Source organism: Procambarus clarkii, chromosome 42 (genome assembly GCF_040958095.1).
Source record: "Procambarus clarkii isolate CNS0578487 chromosome 42, FALCON_Pclarkii_2.0, whole genome shotgun sequence".
In the NCBI taxonomy this organism is placed as follows: domain Eukaryota; kingdom Metazoa; phylum Arthropoda; class Malacostraca; order Decapoda; family Cambaridae; genus Procambarus; species Procambarus clarkii.
This window is the reverse complement of record NC_091191.1, coordinates 22,602,506-22,622,574: the sequence shown is the minus strand read 5'-3', so window position 1 is coordinate 22,622,574 and position 20,069 is coordinate 22,602,506. Positions and strand designations below refer to the sequence as shown.

Below are 20,069 nucleotides of genomic sequence, written 5' to 3'. Positions count from 1 at the left end.
ATGTATTTACACAATGATAGCTTCCCATCAGCAAGGAATCATGCTTGGCTTTCTTTTATTTAATTGTTAATCAAAATTTGACTTTGCCTGTACTCTCTTGTGTTTTTTCTCAGTTTTGATTGATTCTTGATCCCCCATGCTTCCCTTGTCTCTTTGAGCATGCCAGACGATTCTGGAGATTGGTTGGCAGGCACAACTTCAGAGGCCTAGTAGCATCGTGGTTGTCTCTGTGATATCATGAGTCTAATGCACCAGTAAGCTACTGAAAGGCCAGTCCGTATAAATCATTTATTTTTCATAAACAATAAACTTTTTATCACCGCTATGCATTCAGTTCTAACAGCACACAGTATATCAAACATTGCAAGATTTATTCAACTGTTAGTTTCTCATAACACAGCAAAAGAACATTTTAAATCACTTTCCGACAAATGTGTGCATATTTTTTATTATCACCTAAAGTCATCCTTCTGTATCCAAAGTGATAATATTAACTCACTGTTTTGACTAGAACAGTTTCACTCTGATTCTACTTACCTCTCCATCCATTGAATTTTAGTGGTTATTAGGTAATTACTGTTACCTATCTTTACAAACTTATACTATATAGGTTATATAGCCTTAAATTTTGGTCAGGTTAATGACAACAATGCCATACTACATCACATGATACGCTGTAGTGGCAGATTTGCTAGGAGGGTTGTTTTGTTACATCTTTCTTAATGAAACACGTGGGGCACTTCAAAATGTATCAGTTGTCACTTTCTTTAATGAAAGTTTGCTGTCAAGTACAAGAGAGTTGAGTTTCCATGTTCTGCATCAACGTAGTTTGTTGTGTCACCAGGTACCACAGATGATCCACGGCTGCTCTGATACTGGTCAGCAGCAAGGATTAAATCACCAGATCCAGCAGAAAGAGCATCCTGTTAAAAAGATTTTCATAATGTTATATAGATACTGAATAGTAAAAAAAAGTGTTCAATGTAATGAAGCGCCATTTTCTGGGTGAGACCCGGAGGCTCCCCGGAGCTATCCAGGCTGATATGTCTATAATTAGACATTGGCATCAGTCAGTGTGCATGGAGTTCTAGGCCTACCGGGGATCACAAGCTAGAACCTGGTCCCCCTCAGAGAGGCACGAGGAGCAATGGCCTATAGAAATACACATGTGATTTGGAGCATTCTATTACTGCCATCGACTGGGACAGGCACTTAGACAGGCAAGCGCCTCAAAACAAACCCTTATTCTGGTTAAAAACACAAAAATAAACAAACGAATGGACAGAATGTCCCAAATAAAAACAAGCAAACAAGCATGACGTCACACGAGCCGCGCCGCCTGTCTGCGCAGCTGCCCACTCTTTGGGAGGGGGAAGGGAGGGAGCCCCAGACCCACTGCGCCAGCGATCCAACCACCAGTTCTTAGGCTGGATGTCAAAACACGCGCAAAACCGCCGATCGGGGAAAGGGCGGGTTGCCGTGAGCCTTCGGGTCTCACCCAGAAAATGGCATTTCATTACATCCAACGATGGTTTTCTGGGGGGGGAGGGGCTCTTCGGCTCCCCAGATCTACATTACCAAAGACTAAAACTGGAGGGACTTACCTGGGAGGCGGTCGGTGCTCGCACCACAACTCGAAGTCAAGACAACTGGCTGCAACCGCTGACCCAAAGCAACACAGACATGACTAGGCCCAGGAACATTTACGAGGTAGCAGGCAGCCAGGACCCTGTTCGACTGCCAAAAACCCCGTGCCTGAATGTCAGCCCAAGTCATGTTACCGAAGATGGCAGCAAGTGCAGCAAACTTACGAACGTCATGGGGACGGGGATAGACCGCAGGCTGGCTGGGCCGAATAACCCTGCGGACAACCTGAGAGACCCGAACTTGGGAACAGAGAACAAGGGAAACCCGGATCAACCCAAAGAGTGTCCCCGGCCACAGAGGCTGTGGCGTACAAATAATGGCGGAGCGCCGCATCCGGACACAACACATGATGCACCCCCGACCTGACCAACCAAGCATCATCAACCCAAGGACCCCTCCAGAAAGCTGCAGTGTCATTCTTCGCCAGAAAAGAAGGAGACGGCTGCAAACGAACAAACTTATCACCACGACCAAAAGAGCAGAAGCCCCTGCGCCGGAGGAAAGCATGAAGCTCCCCGACCCGACCCCCCAGAGGCCAATGCCAACAAGAAAAGAGCCTTAGAAAAGCAATCCGGAACCAAAGGGGCCACAACAAAACGAGAAGACAAATACGAAAGCACCCTGTCCAAAGACCAGGATGGCTAAGGTGGTGCATGAGCAGGCTGGAGGTGAAACAACGCCCGAGACAGCTTATAAAGGAGTGGAGAAATAACATCAATACCAAAAGCAAGCTGCAGTGGCTCCGCCAACGCCGCACGATACGAGGCGACAGTATTCGGCATCAGATGATGGTCCGGAAACAGCCACAAGAGAAAAAGACAAACAGCCTGAACCGACAGGGAAGAACAGCGACGGAGAGACAAAAAGAACCAGAAGAACTGCCAGGAAACCTCATAATGCCGCCGAGACGAAGCCCGCAGGTGGGACACCATCAAGGAAGCCACCTGATCACCATACAGATGGTGACAGACCCGAGTCAAAAACTCCAGACGTGAAGACTTGAGGAGAAGATCGAACCGGTCTCGTAACGGACCAGACTGATCTGCTGAAATAGGCGGAGCCGAGGGAAAACCTCCGGGTTCGGATACCGAGCAAACAGCACCTGAAACCAAGGCTGGGCCGGCCACAAAGGGGCCAAAAGGACTACTTCATCCCTGGTAAGTCTCCAAGCAAGTCAGGACCTGGAGCAACAGCTGAACTGGGAGGGGGGGGGGTGAAGATATACAGGAAATCCTCACCTTGACCAGTCCTGCCGAAAGGCATCGCTCCCGATGGCCTCGCAGTCGGGGAAGGGTGCCATTTATACCGGAAGACGCCTCGACCACGCCGACGCGAAGAGGTCCACCTCCAGGCGCCCGAACGTCTGGCAGAGCCAAGTGAACGAGTCAGCGTCGATTGTCCATTCCGTGGACAGTGGAATGAATTGTGACAGGCCGTCCGCCAGGACGTTGGACACTCCCCGGACTTGAATGGCCAGGAGAGCCAAACCCCAAGAACTCAGTAGACGAGTCACCCTAAGCATCACCCTAAGTCACCCCAAACAGCCAAGGACTGTATCAAACCCCCACAGTTCAGACAATGAACTACCAGGGAGCAGTCCAAATGGAGCCGGATCGTCAATCCGCGGGCGACCTGAACTCACCTAAGCGCAGACACACCACCGCGACCACCCGCACCATGCTGTGGGCCTGACGTAAGGACGGGCTACCCCCGACTGCCCTGGTGAGCACTGGTCACAAAGCCCCAGCCAAGAGACGAGGCATCCGTGAACACATTGAGTGAGGGGGTCAAGTAGGCGCCAAGACACTGAACCCCGAAAAATCCGAAGAGGAAGCTGGTGACACAGCAGCCAGTGCAAGGACCCCGGGGGTCGAACCCAGCGATCACGAGAAAGGTGGAAGGGATATCCCCAAAGGAACGAAAACAACCGACAAAGCCAAACCCGACCCAGTGGGTAAACCAGCATCGCCGGGTAACCCAGGAGCGTCCCCCAGAAACAGGCAAATGCGAAGACCGCAGCCGAAGGAGAGACTCCAGAGGGAGAGACAAGAAAGCGGTCCGAGAGTCCCACACAAGACCCAGCCAGATCCGAACCTGGGAGGGAACGAGATTGAACTTCCGCCAGTTCACCAAGAACCCGAACCCGGTTAACTCGGAAAGAACCAAATCCCTGGCGAGCAGACATGCGAACCGATTGGGAACTCAGACCAGCCAGTCGTTGAGGTGGGCCAACACCCGAACACCTAAGAGATGCAGGCGGGCCACAATGACCTGAGTAAGGCATGTAAACACGCGAGGAGCCAGGTTCAACCCAAATGAGAGACAACGAAAGTGGTAACCTTGACGCCCCAAAATAAAACCAAGTCAGTCCCTGAACCCTGGATGAATAGGGACGTGCTAATACGCATTCTTGAGGTCCAGGGACACCATCCAAGTGTCCCGCTCCAATAGAAGCCGGACCTGGAACAGAGTGGTCATCGAAAGGAGGGGCAAGCAACCTAAGGGTTCAGAGGGGACAAGTCCAGAATGAACCGCAGGTCTGCACAGTCCCATTTTAGAATTGGAAACAGGCAGGAAACCCACCTGAGGGATGTTGTAGTTTCAACGATGCCCAAGCTTACCCACTCCGAGATGACCCGACAGAGCACTGGAGAAGAGGTCTGCCCCGTCAGCCCCGAACCCCTGAAGGAGGAAGGGTCACCCAACGCCACCGCAGGCCGTGGGAAACGACCCGAAATGCCTACGAATTGTGAGATCATGCGTGAAGAACAGAGCAAGCCTTCCCCCCCACCCCATCGCCCCATCAATCGGGAGAACCGTGAAAGGACCGATGCCCCTTACGAGAACCTGATCTGCGCAGAGGGAATACGGCGCCGACCAGGCACAGACAGCGAGCACAACCTGCCGAGATGCGAGACGCGCAGCGAAAAACCGTGACACCGCATCCTGCAGGATCGGCACAAACAGCTTCAGAAGTGCAGACGACACAAGAGCAGCGAGACCAAAGGACCAGACCTGGGAACAGTCTCAAGTGACTCAACATCCTCTGTAAGCCAATCCGAAGACAGCTCCAGGAGGGAAAAGAAAGACAGGACCAAGACCAACAAAGCACAAGTGTGCAAATCCTCAGCCACAAGCGCAGCCGAAAGGGAGGAAACCTGAACGTGAAGCTGAAGGGCAGGAGCGAACAAGCACTCATTAAGGTGCTCGAAGTCACCCAGGAAAACCTGGACCACCGTCAATACCTCGCGCCACTCAAGTGTGCAGGAATGACAGAAAGCACTCCAAACATCCAACGACAGCAACGGGCAGTCCGCAAGCCAGGAAGACTCCGGAACCTTATAACGAACCCAGTATGGAGACAAAGACCCAAACCTGAAGAAAGATGGATTCATTATAGAAGCATAGTTCCGGTCGCGTAGGAAGTAAGCCGCAATGGCCGCACGCGCCTCAGTAGGCAAGACGTGGGAGGCCAAAAACCTCCGGAAGGACGGAACCGAAGGACCTGCAGGAACATGGAACCAAACCCGGGGAGGAGCTGAACCCAAATCCAACTTATACACAGAGAGGGGGAAAGGAAAACCCCACTCCCTATAACAGAAAGCCCCACTCTGAGGGTTTGAAAACCCAGGTGGGGTCCAATGGGGCCCACAGCCCCCAAGTCAGCCCCTCCCCAACCCCAGGAACCTCCACGTCAGGCTGGAGGTGAGCCCTCCTCCAAAGCCCCAGCCTCACAAGAAAAAACTGGGACATCCGGAAAAGCGGGAAGAGAGGAGGCCCACTGGTTAGACCCCGACGCTACGGCAGGAGGAAGGGGCTCGAATGCCTCTGTCGCCTCCTTGGAAGGGGCAACTCCCAAAACTGCCCGAGTCTCAGAAACCTCTAAACCCTGCCCCGACGCCGAAGCCCTCAGACGCTTCGGAGGGGGTACAGACTGAACCAAGACCCCAAGTCCGGGTCCCTATAAGCAAAATGAGGCAGCCTCGGGGCATCTGGGGAATCAACCAACAGAGAACGCAGCAGCAACCAAGCATTCAACGCCTGAGCCACCTGCACCCAAATAAAGTCATCAGTAGATTGGGTGAACTGAGTAACAGTGCTCGCAGTACTCCGGGTTGAAGGTGTCACCTATCCAATAGGCAGCATGACGGAGGCAAAAACAATAAGCTTCGCTCTGAGACAAGGGGACAGAGCAACTCTCAAACTCGCACAAGGCGAGAGGAGACCCAGGGTTCACATCTATTGGACCTCGTGCGGGGATTCCCAGGGCCCCTAGACTGGTATCGCTAACGGTAAGCCCAGGTGGGATATTGCTAACTGGCTTCCAAGTCTACCAAACAAACTGCTAAAGCTGAACCTTCAGGACGTATCTATTCACAGAGGCGAAGCAGAGGGTACCCAAAGGCAAACCCCCATACCAGGCCAAAACAAAAAGTAAAAGAAAAACCCGCAAGAGGATAATGGACCCCCAGGAGGCACATAGCTAGCTGCTGTAGAAGGTGAAAACTAGCTGTGCAGTACCCCGTGCCCCACCAGTGCAAAAACTACCACTTACCCCAAGGTAAACAAGTGAGGAAAACTCCCCCAACACTCAGGGCAGTCAATCACCAAGCAGCATAAGACCACAGAGGTAGACCCCAAGGTGACTTTTGGAAGATAACCCTAAGCCCCCAAGAGCAGTACTTACAGGGCACTCAGGAAAGAGAACCCTAAGCACATGCAGCCTGAGTACCTGTGAATATTACTCCCAACTCGCCTGACCCAATCGATGGCAGATATAGAATGCTCCAAATCACATGAGCATTTCTATAGGCCATTGCTCCTCGTGCCTCTCTGAGGGGGCCAGGTTCTGGTTTGTGGACCCCGGTAGACCTAGAACTCCATCCACATTAACTGATGCCAAGGTTTAATGATATACGTATCAGCCTGGATAGCTCCAGGGAGCCGAAGGGGCTCCCCCAGAAACAACACTCAAAAAAGGGAGATTGGAGCCAGAGTGACAGAAATCACTCTGCACACTTCATCAATCAAGAACTTACCCGGGCTCGCTCCCTCCTACCCCCAACGAGGGGGAAGAAAGTGAAGCTAACTAGCAGGGGGCAAGTTTGATGAAATTTTGGTTATTTGTTTTATTGTTGGGGGAGTTCTCTTGAAATTTTGAGGGTTGTGATCTCTTTCAACCATGCAGTAGTCTATTTTTATATGCCTACCTTTCTATGTGCCTTCCTTGGATGATGGCAGATCTGATAACCTTTAAATGTCATGTATTCATGGGCCATTGCTAACTGCACCTTTCTGAGAGGACCAGGTTCTGGCTTATGGTCTCCAGTAGGCAGAATGAACTCTGCATCTGATGACACTAAGTAGTATGGCATTTGATCAGTATGATTAAGGGAACTTCCGGGAGCCAATGGGGCTCTCCTAGAAAGAGAGAACCCCTAGCTCCCAGTAGGAAACTGGGTCTCAGAAGTCTCGTGCAGTTCTTACAGCTTGGCTACAAAAGTCCAAAAGTCATGTAGAGCTAATGAGAGGCTATTCCAGGCATACAAACAAATATAGAACATGAAACACTGAATATAACTGGGACAAGTTCAGATTAAAAAAATAACTGGGTAAAAATGGCTTGGAAATAAAATTGTAGATTTATGCAACAGATTGCCAAGTAGGTTGGCAATCTGCACAATGGTAAACACTGTACAATTAGTCGTCTGATAATCCAAATCCAGATAACCGAGTAAACACTGCACTGTATTTTGAAAAGATTTTAAAATGTTGTGTTAGTGCATGAAAAGTATTCACCTGATTGACTATATGAACTGTAGTTGGTTCTTGAAGTTGAACTGAAACAGCTTCACCTCCACCCTGGGCAGCAAGGGGACCAAGTTCTGTTCCACTTGTATCATTGGCTTCAACTAACACTGTACTGTTGCCTGTTGAAACAAAAAATTACTTTCTAGTTAAAACATTGTATAAACATTTAAAAACCAGCATTGAATGTAATGAAATGCCACTTTCTGGGTAAGCCCCGGAGGCTCCCTGAAGCCTATCGGGCTAATGTACAGTAGCACCTCGACATACGATTGCCCCTACTTACGATAATTTCGAGTTACGATATAAATTTCATCGAAAAATGCGACTCGACATCCGATATTTGTTGGTACACGTTCGGGTCGGCCGAGCGTGTGGTTCCCGGTCACGCTGTCCGACCTGCCTCAGTTTACTACAGCTACCCACTTAGTGACGATCGCGCCTATAAGAAATTCCGCTTTTGTGGTGATTTTTTGCATTTTGAACATTAAAGTAATTATTATATAATACGCCATGAGTCCCAGGAAAGTCAGTGGTAAGGCTCAACATGTGAGATCCCATGTAAGAATGACCATAGAGCAGAAACAAGAGATCATTCGTAAATATGAAGATAGTGTGCAGGTAGGTGAACTGGCTAGGCAGTACAACAAATCTCAGTCAACGATATCCACCATACTGGCTAAGAAAAAGGACATTATGGGTGCTAAAGTGATGCATCATTACAGACAAATGTTAAAACGAATGGAAAAACAAATGTCTCTTGACAAATTTGTAGTGAGACAAACAAGCACTGAACCACAACCAGGTCCTAGTGGTATTCAGGCAAAACATAGGAGAGAGAGTACCCCAGAGAAAACATCACTGCCTGATGTGATAATGGAAGGGGACTCCCCTTCCAAACAGTAACAACTCTCCTCCTCCCCCATCACCATCTTCCATACGCCATCAAGAGCCCTCCATAAAGGTAAGAGTAACTTTGGTACTGTATTGTAGTTAGAAAAAAACATTGTATTCAGTATAAAATGTATTTTTATGTTAATATTTTGGAGGGTGGGGAACGGATTAATTCAAATCCCTTTATTTCTTATGGGAAAATTCGCTTCAACTTCCGATATTTCGACTTCCGATCCGTCTCTGGGAACGGATTAGCATTGGAAGTCGAGGCCCCCATTGTACTTTATATTAGACCGGGACATTAGCTATGGAGTTCAGACCTACCAGGGACCAGCGCCAGAACCTGGCCCCTTCAGAGCAATGGCCCTGGAAAACCCTCTCGTGGTTGGGGGTTTTCCTTAGCTGCCATCAACTGGGGTTAGGCACCCAGAAAGGTAGGCATAACAAAACAAACCCCACATGGTAAGAAACTAAAACAAAAAACTGAACAGAGAGGTAGAAACCTGCTACAATCCCAAGGAAACAAGCAAACATCACACTTTACTGCCGCACCGCTCGTCCGCGCAGCCCTCCTCTCCCCGAGAGGGGGAGGGAGGGCCCAGACCTCACCACACCGGCTGCCTAGCACTCCAGTTCAGAAGCTAAGCTTCAAATTTAAATTTTAAATTTTGCCCCGAGGGGCGAGTTTATTGGGCAGCGCCACTCATCTTGTGAGTGGACACACCGCCATAGCAGCATGTACAACACTCTCCAAAAGGAAGAAAACCTGCTGGGTTGTTCATCCTGTTACTTGTACCCAGACACAGCTGGGACTTGCTTAACTGTAAGCTTCAACCAACGCAAAAAAAAAACCAACCGGTGGGAGGGAGGGTTGCCAGGGAGCCTCCGGGGCTCACCCAGAAAATGGCGTTTCATTTCATTCAACGCTGATTTTCTGTGGGGAGCCCCTACGGCTCCTTGGAGCTACATACCCAAAGACAAGAAAATAGGGACATACCCGGGAGGCGGCCGCCATAAACTCCTCAACGCGAAGTCGAGACAACTGGCTGCAACCTGCGACCCAAAGCAACACAAGAACGCCCAGGAGCAGGCACATTCACCAAATAACGGGTGGCCAGGACCCTGTTCGATCTCCAAAATCCACTCGCCTGAATACGAGCCCGAAACATGTTACCAAACACGGCAGCCAAAGCTGCTAACTTCCGAACGTCATGGGTGCGAGGATAGACCGCAGGCTGGCTAGACTTAATAACCCTGCGGACAACCTGGGAGACCTGAGCCTGGAACACAAAATGAGGGAAACCGGATCAACCCAAAGCACATCCCCAGTCACCCTAACGTAGGCGCGCAGGTAACGGCGAAGAGCCACAACCGGACACAACACATGATGCACCCCCGGCCGAACCAACTAAGCATCAATGACCCAAGGACCCCTCCGGAAAGCAGCCGTCTCGTTCTTCACCAGAAAAGATGGAGAAGGCTGCAAACGTACAAACCTACCCCAGGCCCAAAAGAGCAGAAACCCTTGTGCCGGAGGAGAGCATGAAGCTCCCCTACCAGACCCCCAGAGGCCAATGCCAACAAAAACAGGGTCTTGGAAAAACAATCATCGACCGAAGGGGCCACCACAAACCGAGGAGAGGAAAGATATAAGAGAGCACCCTGTCCAAGGACCAGGATGGCTCAGGCGGCGCATGAGCAGGCCGGAGGTGAAACAGCACAAAAAAGCTTACGGAACGGGGCGGATGTGACGTCCACCCCGAACGCAAGCTGGAGAGGCTCCACCAGCGCCGCACGATATGAGGCGACAGTATTAAGCGTCAAATGACGGTCCTGAAACAGCCAAGAAAGCAAGGACAAGACAACCTGATCCGAAAGAGAAGACAACTTACGAAGAACAAGAAAATGGCGAAAAAAATGCCAGGAAACTTCATACTGTCGCCGAGACGAAGCTCTCAGGTGGGACACCATCAATGAAGTCACCTGATCACCATAGAAATGGTGATACACCCGCGTCAAAAAGACCAGATGCGAAGAGCAGAGGAGAAGGTCGAACCAGGTCGTGTTATTCGGTCGCAGGCCGGATGACACGACCGAAAAGGCCCACAAATCATGGGGCCAAGTGTGGGCAAACAGAGCGTGCCTCCCCCCCCATCACCCTGTCAACAGGGCGAACTGCAAAAGGGCCGACGCCCGTTACCAGAAACCAAGCGCCGAACAGAGCGATCACCGCGCCGACCAGATGACGCTGGCACCGAAAGCAACGTCAGCTCAGAAACTGGCACCAATGGCCCACCTTGACCAGTGCAACCCTGAACCCTGGCACGACCCCTCCGAGATGGCCGAGAATGATCGCCCAGGAGAACCAACAAGTCCGGCATAGGATGACAGAAACTGCGAGACCGCAGCCTCTGCATACAGTAACGGACAAAACAGAGACGAAAACCTAAGAGCCAGGGTTCAAGCCCTGGCTCTTAGGTTTTCAGTGCTTGCCCTCTCTTAGGTTGCCCAAAGAGAGGGCAAGCACTGCCTGACAGCACGCGAGGGGAGAAGCAAAAAACAGAGACACCGCGTCTTTCAGGAAAGGTGCAAAAAGCTTCAACAGTGCAGCCGATGCCCTAGCCGCCAAAGTCAGTGCCCCAGATGAAGACCCGGCACTCAACGCCTCTACATCTTCCTCAAGCCAGGCAGAAGACGGCTCGAGAAGGAAAAAGAAATGTAAGACCGAAGCCAAATGCCCATGGGCGAACAAATCCTCCGCAACCAACGATGCCGAAAGAGAGGGAACCTGCACGTGAAGCTGCAAAAGGCCAACATCCCAAGAAAGCACGGGGGCAAGCAAGCACGCATTAAGGTCCTCAAACTTGCCCTCCCAGGAAACCTGCAGAACTTCATGCCAATCAAGCGTACAGGGTCTGACAGAACCCATGCCACACCCCCAACAAAAAGAATGGGCAGTCTGCCAGCCAGGAAGACTCCAGAACCTCTAAACGCACCCAAAACCGGGAAGAAGAACCGAACTCAAAAGAGGACAGATCCATCACAGAGGCATAAACCGGGTTTCGCATGAGGTATGCAGCAAGAGCCTCCCGAACCTCCTTCGCGGAGATACGAGAAGTAGAAAACCTCAAGAAAGACAGGGCCGAGGTACCCAAAGGGGCCCGAAACCGAACCCCGGGGAGGAGCCGAACCCAAATCATGCTCATACAGGGAAGGGGGGTATAAGAAAACCCCTCCCCCTGCAACAATAAGACCCACGAGAAAGGCACAAGCACCCAAGCGGAGTCAAAGGGGGCCCAAGGCCCCCCCAGGTCGACTCTTCCCCAGCCCCGAGATTCCCCAAGTCGGGAACCGGGGCAGAGCCATCCTTCAAACCCTCTACCCCTGAAGAAAAGGCAGACAAGAAGGGGGCCTGCTGGTGGGACCCAGAAGCCTCGGCAGGAGGAAATGGCTCAAATGTCTCCGTCTCCAACCCAAATGGGGCAGCCCCCGAAGCCGACCATGTCTCATTACCAACTAAACCCTGTGCTGAATCCGAAACCCTCAGACGTTTGGGAGCCGGACACAGGGGGGAGGGAGGATGAACAAAAGGGGAACGACCAGGGGGCGCGGACGGAACCAAAGTCGAAGCGACTTTGGTTCCCCTCCCACCTCCACCACTTAACGTGGTGGAGGTGGGGTTCCTTGATTGTTTCAAATGTGGTTTGGACATGTATATGAGTGGAATTGGGTGGTTATAAATAGGACTGCCTCGTATGGGCCAATAGGCCTTCTGCCTTTACCTTTGTTCTTATGTTCTTATGATAGCAGTTTTGTGCCTAGTCTTAGCAACACGTGTAGTATATTTGGAGGCATTTTCGTGGATCAGGTGACATCTGCTGAGGTGTCATCTGCTCGTACCCTGTACTCCATAGTATGGTTTGATTTCCTCACCACATTCACCAGAACTGCTTATTGATTCATTATAAGAACACATGAATAAAGGAAACTGCAGAAGGCCTATTGGCCCATACGAAGCAGATCCTATTTATAACCACCCAATCTCATTCATATATACGTCTAACCTACACTTGAAACAATCAATGAATCCTACTTCTATTACGTTGCGTGGTAATTGGTCCCACAAATCAATAACCCTGTTACCAAACCAGTATTTACCCATGTCTTTCCTAAATCTAAACTTATCCAATTTATACCCATTGTTTCGTGTTTTGTCTTGTGCTGATATTTTTAATACCCTATTAATTTCCCCATTGTTATGTCCATTCATTCACTTGCACACTACTATCATGTCACCCCTAATTCTTCACCTTTCTAGAGCATGTATTTTAAGCTTTCTTCAAATGACAAGTTTCTAATTTGGGGGATTAACTTTGTCATCCTATGCTAGACGCGTTCTAGTGAATTTATATCCATTCTATAGTATGGCGACCAAAACTGAACTGCATAATCTAAATGGGGCCTAACCAGAGCAAGATATAGCTGAAGAACAACAACACCAGGTGTCTTGTTACTAACGCTTCGAATAATAAATCTCAGTGTCCTATTTACCTTATTACGAACATTTATGCACTAATTTTTTGGTTTTAAATTCTTACTAATCATAGCTCCCAGATCCCTTTCGCAATCCGACTTCGCAATCTCAACACCATCTAGCTCGTATCCTGTAACTCTATCATCATTACCTAGCCTCAAAACCTTACATTTGTCCGCATTAAACTGCATTTAAACTGAATTTATGTGAAGGGCTCCACATAAATCGGGAAACGCCTCAACCACACCGATACGAAGAGGTCCACCTCTGGGAGCCTGTATGTCTGGCAGAGCCAACTAAACGAGTTGGCGTCGAACATCCATTCCGTGGACAGGTGAAGGAACTGTGACAGGCCGTTGGACACCCCTCGGACATGAACGGCCAGGAGAGCCAAACCCCTGAGAACTCAGCAGATGAGTCACCAGAGGTGACTAGCCCCAAAGAGCTGAGGACCGCATTGAATCCCCGCAGTTTAGGCAATGAACCATTGAGGAGCAGTTCGAATGGAGCTGGATCGTCGATCCATGAGCAACCCAAATCTTCCGAAGCGACATCTACACCACATCAAACTCCTGCACCATGCTGTGGGCCCGATGGAAGGATGGACCCCACTGCCCCTGGCCAGCCTGGTGAGCACGGGTCACAAAGCCCCAACCATGAGACGATGTGTCCGTGAACACATTGAGCGAGGGCTCGGGTAGGTGCCTTGGCACTAAACCCCGAAGAGGATGCCTGCGATGCAGCAGTTGGCGTAAAGCACCCGGAGGCCGAAGCCAACGATCGTCAGAGAGGCGGAAGGGATGTCTCCGAAGGAACCAGAACAGCCGATGAAGCCAAACCCGGCCCGGCAGGTAGACCAACACGGCAAAGTTCAGACTTACGCACAAACCCTCAAGCAACCGCCTTGTGACCCAGGAGCCCTCCAGAAACAGCTCAAGGTGGAACCGCAGCGGCAGCAGATCCTCCGGAGGGAGAGACAAGGAAGTGGTCCGAAAATCCCACACAAGACCCAGCCAGGTCCGAACCTGAGAGGGAACAAGATGGGACTTTCTCCAGTTCACCAGGAACCGAACCTGGCGAGTTGGGAGAGAACCAATTCCCTGGTGAGCAACACATGTACTGGCTGGGAGTCCACACCAGCCAGTCGTCGAGGTAGGCCAGAACCTGAACCCCCTAAGAGACGCAAACGAACCACCACTACCTGGGTAAGGTGTGTGAAAACGCGAGGTGCCAGATGCAAACCAAAGGGAAGGCAACGAAAGTGGTAAGCCTAACACCCCACAACAAAACCAAGCCAGTCCCTGAACCCCAGATGAATCGGAAGTGCCAATATGCGTCCCAGAGGTCCAGAGAAACCATCTAAGCACCTGGTGCCTTAGTGCCCAGCAGATGACTACTGTGTAATCATCTGAAAGGAGGGGCAAAAGACTCAGGGGTTTAGACAGGACAAGTCCACAATGAACCGCAGGTCCGCGCAGTCCTGTTTGGGAACTGGGAACAGGCGGGAAACCCACCTGAGGGACGAGAGACATTTCGACCACGTCCATGCGAGATGACCCGACAGAGCACAGGAGAAGAGGCCTTCCCCGCCAGCCCCAAACCCACCAAAGAAGGAGGGGACACCCAATGCCACCACAGGCTGAAACACCCATGAATCACGAGACCAGGTGTGAGCAAATAGGGCAAGCCCCCCCCCCCCATCGCTCGGTCAATGGGATGACCGCGAAAGGGCCGATTCCCCTTACAAGAAGCCGACTGACGAGCAAAGTGATCACCGCACCGACCAGACATTGGCGGCACCACTGGCTTACCACGACAGGAGGAACCCCGAGCCCTGGGACGACCCTTCCGGGAAGATCTCGGGTGCGACCACGGAGCCAGGAGAGCCGGAAACCCAAGCCGGCAAAGGAGGAGATGGAACAACTGCCATACAGAAAAAATTTCCCAATGCCAGCAAGCCCGCCAGGAGATCGGAGACGACGGCTCCAACGCGAGACTCCAGAGAAGGGACACCTTGAGACCGTTAAATGTCAACAGGCAGGGAAGCCAGGAAGGCACAAACAAAACACACAACAATGTGTAGCAAATGCAATGAAAGGTGCAAAGGTATGCCACCAGACCAGTACCCGAACCAAGGAGTACGAGCGACAAGGACAAGATCACCACATTCCAGATTTGCAAAGGAATCGATAGGGTAGCGAAAGACCGACTACGGGACCCCAGGGGACACCGGTGGAAGGAGAGCCCAATGAGTCAGAGAAACGCTGGAAAGAAGGAAGTAGCAGCAGAGTAGGAGACAAACGAAACTCATGAGGAAGCGATGTGGTGGAGGATGACACAACACACAGCTACTAGCGGAGACACGACAGAGCCCAACAGGCACAGGAACCCACACATCAGTGAATGACAGGTGAGAAGTGGGACCAAAAAGCCAGAGCTCAACACCTGCAAACACAACTAGGGAAGCACAGAGAAACCACTGTAAATGCAAGTGCTAAGCCAGGCAATGCAAGACGGGCCAAACAAAACTCCACAACCAATCCCCAACACGCAACCACAGTAAGAAAAACTGCAGCAAAATGTCACCTCATAACATCCTGACACAGTAATATGTAACCCATAACATACACCTCCACCATCGTACCTCATAACCTGGTAGGGCAACCGTGCCGGACTCAAGCATGGGCTGTACATGCATAAGAGTGGGATTGGATGGGTACAAATAGGAGCTGCCTCATAAGGGCCAAGAGGCCTGCTGCAGTCACCTGTGTTCCGAGGTTCGTATATTCATAGCCAAAAACCACGAACCAGCATCTGGCTGAAAAGAGACGGCAGACCGCAGAAATTCACCTACAGAACGTAGGCACGAACGTGTCACGACACAATGTAGTCGAGAAGATGTTGGGAGCACTGCCAGTGAAAGAAGGCAAAGCCGCACATGCAGGAGAAGAGTAGGGGGGAAGCGAAGGAGGAGCCCCACACCCATACGCAGGGAAAACCCCTCAATCTCCCAAAGCGGCAAACCAGAACACCCCCAGTAGCCATGGGGCAAGGACTGGAGAATTGAGAGGAGCGAGAGACGAAGCACCCGAGAGAAAAGGATGCAGAACACCAGCACACGTGCACACTGCCCACATCAAAACAATCCACCACGGCACATGTGCAGGCAGGGATGACAGATGTGGGTCGCGAGAAGTCACGAGCCGATGAAGAAAAACACGAAAATGACTAGAAAACTAGACAAAATAGAGTTGATAACGATTGAATCCCTTTTCAGAGCACATAGGGCAGCCATCAACAGGAGATGAAAAGAGCAGTAAGGAGCGAAACATACATAGCATAGCCCTTCTGTGGCTATAAGCAGCCCAAACGGGCTACAAGGAGCCCAATCTGGCAACCCTGTGCAGCGCAGGATAGTGCACGAAGAGAAAAAACAATCATGAAAGAACGAGACAGGATAAAAAAACAAGAAGCATGGAAGAGGACAGAGTCCAAAAAGAACCGGAGGTAACCCGTATGCAGAGGGGGGGAAGGAAAAACCCCACTTCCCGGTACCACAAGCCCCGCACTGAGGGTAGAAAACCCCGGCGGGGTCCAACGGGGCCCTCCCCTCCCCAACCCCAGGAAGCTCCATGGCAGGCCCCGGGGCCGAGCCGTCCACCCAAAGGCCCAGCCTCAAAAGAAAATGCCGGGGTTCATACACTGAGGATGTTCATACACTGAGTGAAGGTTCATACACTGAGGATGACAAAGAAATTAGTGAAATTCTAAAAAAGCAGTATGAGGACATGTTTAGCACTCCGATACTCAGCATGAAAGTGGAAGATTCGGACAATTTCTTTATGAATGATGCTCAAACACCTGTAAATATAACTGATATCAACACAAGCGTGGCAGATTTTGAAAGAGAAATTGACAATATTCCCATGCACTCAGCCCCGGGTCCAGACTCATGGACTTCAATATTTATAAAGATATGCAAAGTGCCAGTAGCACAGGCACTCAGTATAGTGTGGAGGAAGAGCTTGGACACAGGGGAGATACCAGATGCGCTTAAAGCAGCAGACATTGCCCCAATACACAAGGGTGGTAGCAAAGCACTGGCAAAGAATTATAGACCAGTTGCACTAACGTCCCACATAATAAAAGTATTTGAGAGAGTCATCAGGAGTCAGGTCCCTAGATTCATGGAAACCAATGACCTCCACAATCCAGGCCAACATGGATTTAGAGCAGGAAGATCATGCCTCTCACAGCTACTTGACCACTATGACAAAATCACTGAGGCATTAGAGGAAAAACATAATGCAGATGTCGTATACACAGATTTTGCAAAGGCATTCGACAAATGTGACCATGGAGTGATTGCACACAAAATGAGGTCAATGGGTATAATTGGTAAAGTAGGACGCTGGATACTCAATTTCCTGTTGAATAGAACACAAAGAGTAACAGTTAATCAAGTAAAATTGAGCCCAGGCGCAGTTAAAAGATCTGTACCTCAAGGTACAGTCCTTGCACCACTGCTGTTCCTTATTCTCATATCAGATATAGACAAAAACACAAGTCACAGCTTCGTGTCATCCTTTGCAGATGATACAAAAATCAGCATGAAAATTACCTCTGCTGAAGACATTGATAAACTACAAACAGATATTAACAAAGTTTTCGATTGGGCAGCAGAAAATAACATGATGTTTAACGGTGAAAAATTCCAGGTACTCGGATACGGCAAAAATGAGGATCTTAAACATAATACAGGGTACAAAACACAATCGAATCTGCCCATGGTAGGAAAACAGCATGTCAAGGATTTGGGAATAATGATGTCCGATGACCTAACGTTTAGGAAGCATAACCAAGCAAGTATTGCGTCAGCCAGAAAAATGATAGGATGGATTACAAGAACCTTCAAGTCCAGAGATCCCATCACAATGGTTGTACTCTTCAAATCACTTGTGTTGTCCCATCTTGAGTACTGCTCAGTACTCACTTCACCCTTCAGAGCAGGAGAGATTGCTGAAATTGAGGGAATACAGAGAACATATACGGCACGCATAGACGAAATAAAGCACCTAAATTATTGGGATCGTCTCAAAGCTCTCCAAATGTACTCACTAGAAAGGAGACGAGAGATATACCAAATAATATACAGATGGAAAATACTGGAGGGACAGGTCCCAAATCTGCACAGTAAAATAACAACGTACTGGAGTGAATGACATGGAAGAAAATGCCGAATAGAACCAGTGAAGAGCAGAGGTGCCATGGGCACAATCAGAGAACACTATATGAATATCAGAGGTCCACTGTTGTTCATCGTCCTACCAGCGAGCATCAGAAATATTACAGGAACAACCGTGGACATCTTCAAGAGGAAACTAGATTGTTTCCTTCAAGGAGTGCCGGACCAACCGGGCTGTGGTGGGTATGTGGGCATGAGGGCCGCTCCAAGCAACAGCCTGGTGGACCAAACTCTCACAAGTCAAGTCTGGCCTCGGGCCGGGCTTGGGGAGTAGAAGAACTCCCAGAACCCCATCAACCAGGTATCAACCAGGGGCAGCCAGAAAGTTACTAAGGAAGGGAGCCCACTGACAGATTCATACAACCTTCTGGAACGACAGGCTCGAATGCCTCCGTTGCTACCCAGGAAGGGAAAACCCTCGAGGCTCAAGACCCTCGAAACCCTGCCCCGACACCGAACCCGTAGACGGAGAGGATCCGGATGCAGGGAGGCAAGGGATGGGGAGGTGAACCACAAAAATGGGGAAAGACAAAGGGGCGAGGAAGGAACAAAACCAAAGCAACCAACTCCCCCAAGCCCCGTCACAACAACCAAAAACGGGGCAGCCTCGGGGCTTCCGGGAGCCAACAACCCAGCTCATTGCCACCACCTGAACTCAATGTGCAACGCGCATGCTGCCTGCACCCACATAGTCAGCATAAGACTGGGTAACCGAGTCACAAACAAGCAACGAAACTCGCAGGACTCCAGGTCGAAGGTGCCACCAACCCCACAGGCAGCAGACAGAGGCAAAACCGCGAGGGTCGCCCAGAGTCAAGGGGACCGAGTAGCCCTCGAACTTGCACGAAACGAGGGGGGACTCCGGGGACACATCCATCGGACCCACGCGACCCCAAGGGGATTCCCAGGGTCCTGAACGTTTAACGTAACTCACACCCAGGTAATCCCAGGCAGGGTACTGCTAACCGGCACTCAAGTATACCTAACAACCTTCTAAAAACTGAACCTCTGAGACGTGTACACTCATGGGGACCTAGCAGGAGGAACCACCAGAAGAAGGAGGAGTACTCAGTACCACAGGGGGCAAGAACCAAGGCAGACTCCTCCATCAGGCAGACAAACAAAAAGAAAAAGAAAACCTCGCAAGAGGACAGCGTACGCAGGCGGAACAGAGCCGGCCGCTATGATTGGTGAAAACAAGCTGCGCAATACCCCGCGCCCCTACCAGCGCAAAACTGCCCCTCACTCTAAGGTGAACAAGGGAGACAGAACACTGTAGCACACAAAGAGCAGCCGAAAACCAAGCAGAAACGGCCTAGCAGAGGCAGAACCCAAGGAACTTGTGGAAGATTACCCCAAGCCCCAAGGGCAGTACTTACAGGGCACCTAGGGACGGAAACCTTAGGCACATGCAGCCCAAGTACTGGAGAATAACTCCAGAATCAATTCAGAACCCACTATTGCACCATGCTCCTACACCCAGGCTCACTTACACCGAGGCCTTTCAAGTACATAGACTAAAACATTTGCCACCTGCTGGAAAGCGTGCAATAGGCTATCGTGAGTTCATAGTTTAAAACAACACAAACGAGAGAACAGAAACGTAAACAGGTGCAAACATGGTGTGAAGCATGTGACGTCCCACTGTGTGCTGTCAACTGCTTCAATGACTACCACTGTCTCCAGGACTTCTAAATGTGCAATAATTTCACCATATTATATATGGTGAAATATAAAACATTTGTGTGTGCATAATTGTGACACTAATATACAGGTGTATATTCAATGGATGCAACTTGTATTATAATTCAACATCAAGTAACATTATATGCAACACAATTAGTGAAAAAAAATGATAAAATACGCCTAGACACTGTAAATAATGCCGTGAAAATAAATTTGTGGCAACTCTGGCTGCTTGAGGACCGCGCGCAACACCTC

General features: G+C 50.2%; 1 protein-coding gene across 1 annotated transcript in view; it reads right to left on the bottom strand.

The window, feature by feature from the left end:
* Nucleotides 1-737: 737 nt before the first annotated feature.
* LOC123770247 (uncharacterized) overlaps nucleotides 738-20,069 on the bottom strand; it is a 206,576-nt gene continuing 187,244 nt past the window's right edge. The window contains 2 exon segments of the mRNA XM_069339627.1: nucleotides 738-923; nucleotides 7,447-7,577. Of these exon segments, the coding sequence (XP_069195728.1) occupies nucleotides 768-923; nucleotides 7,447-7,577 (287 nt within the window). The 3' untranslated portion in view covers nucleotides 738-767.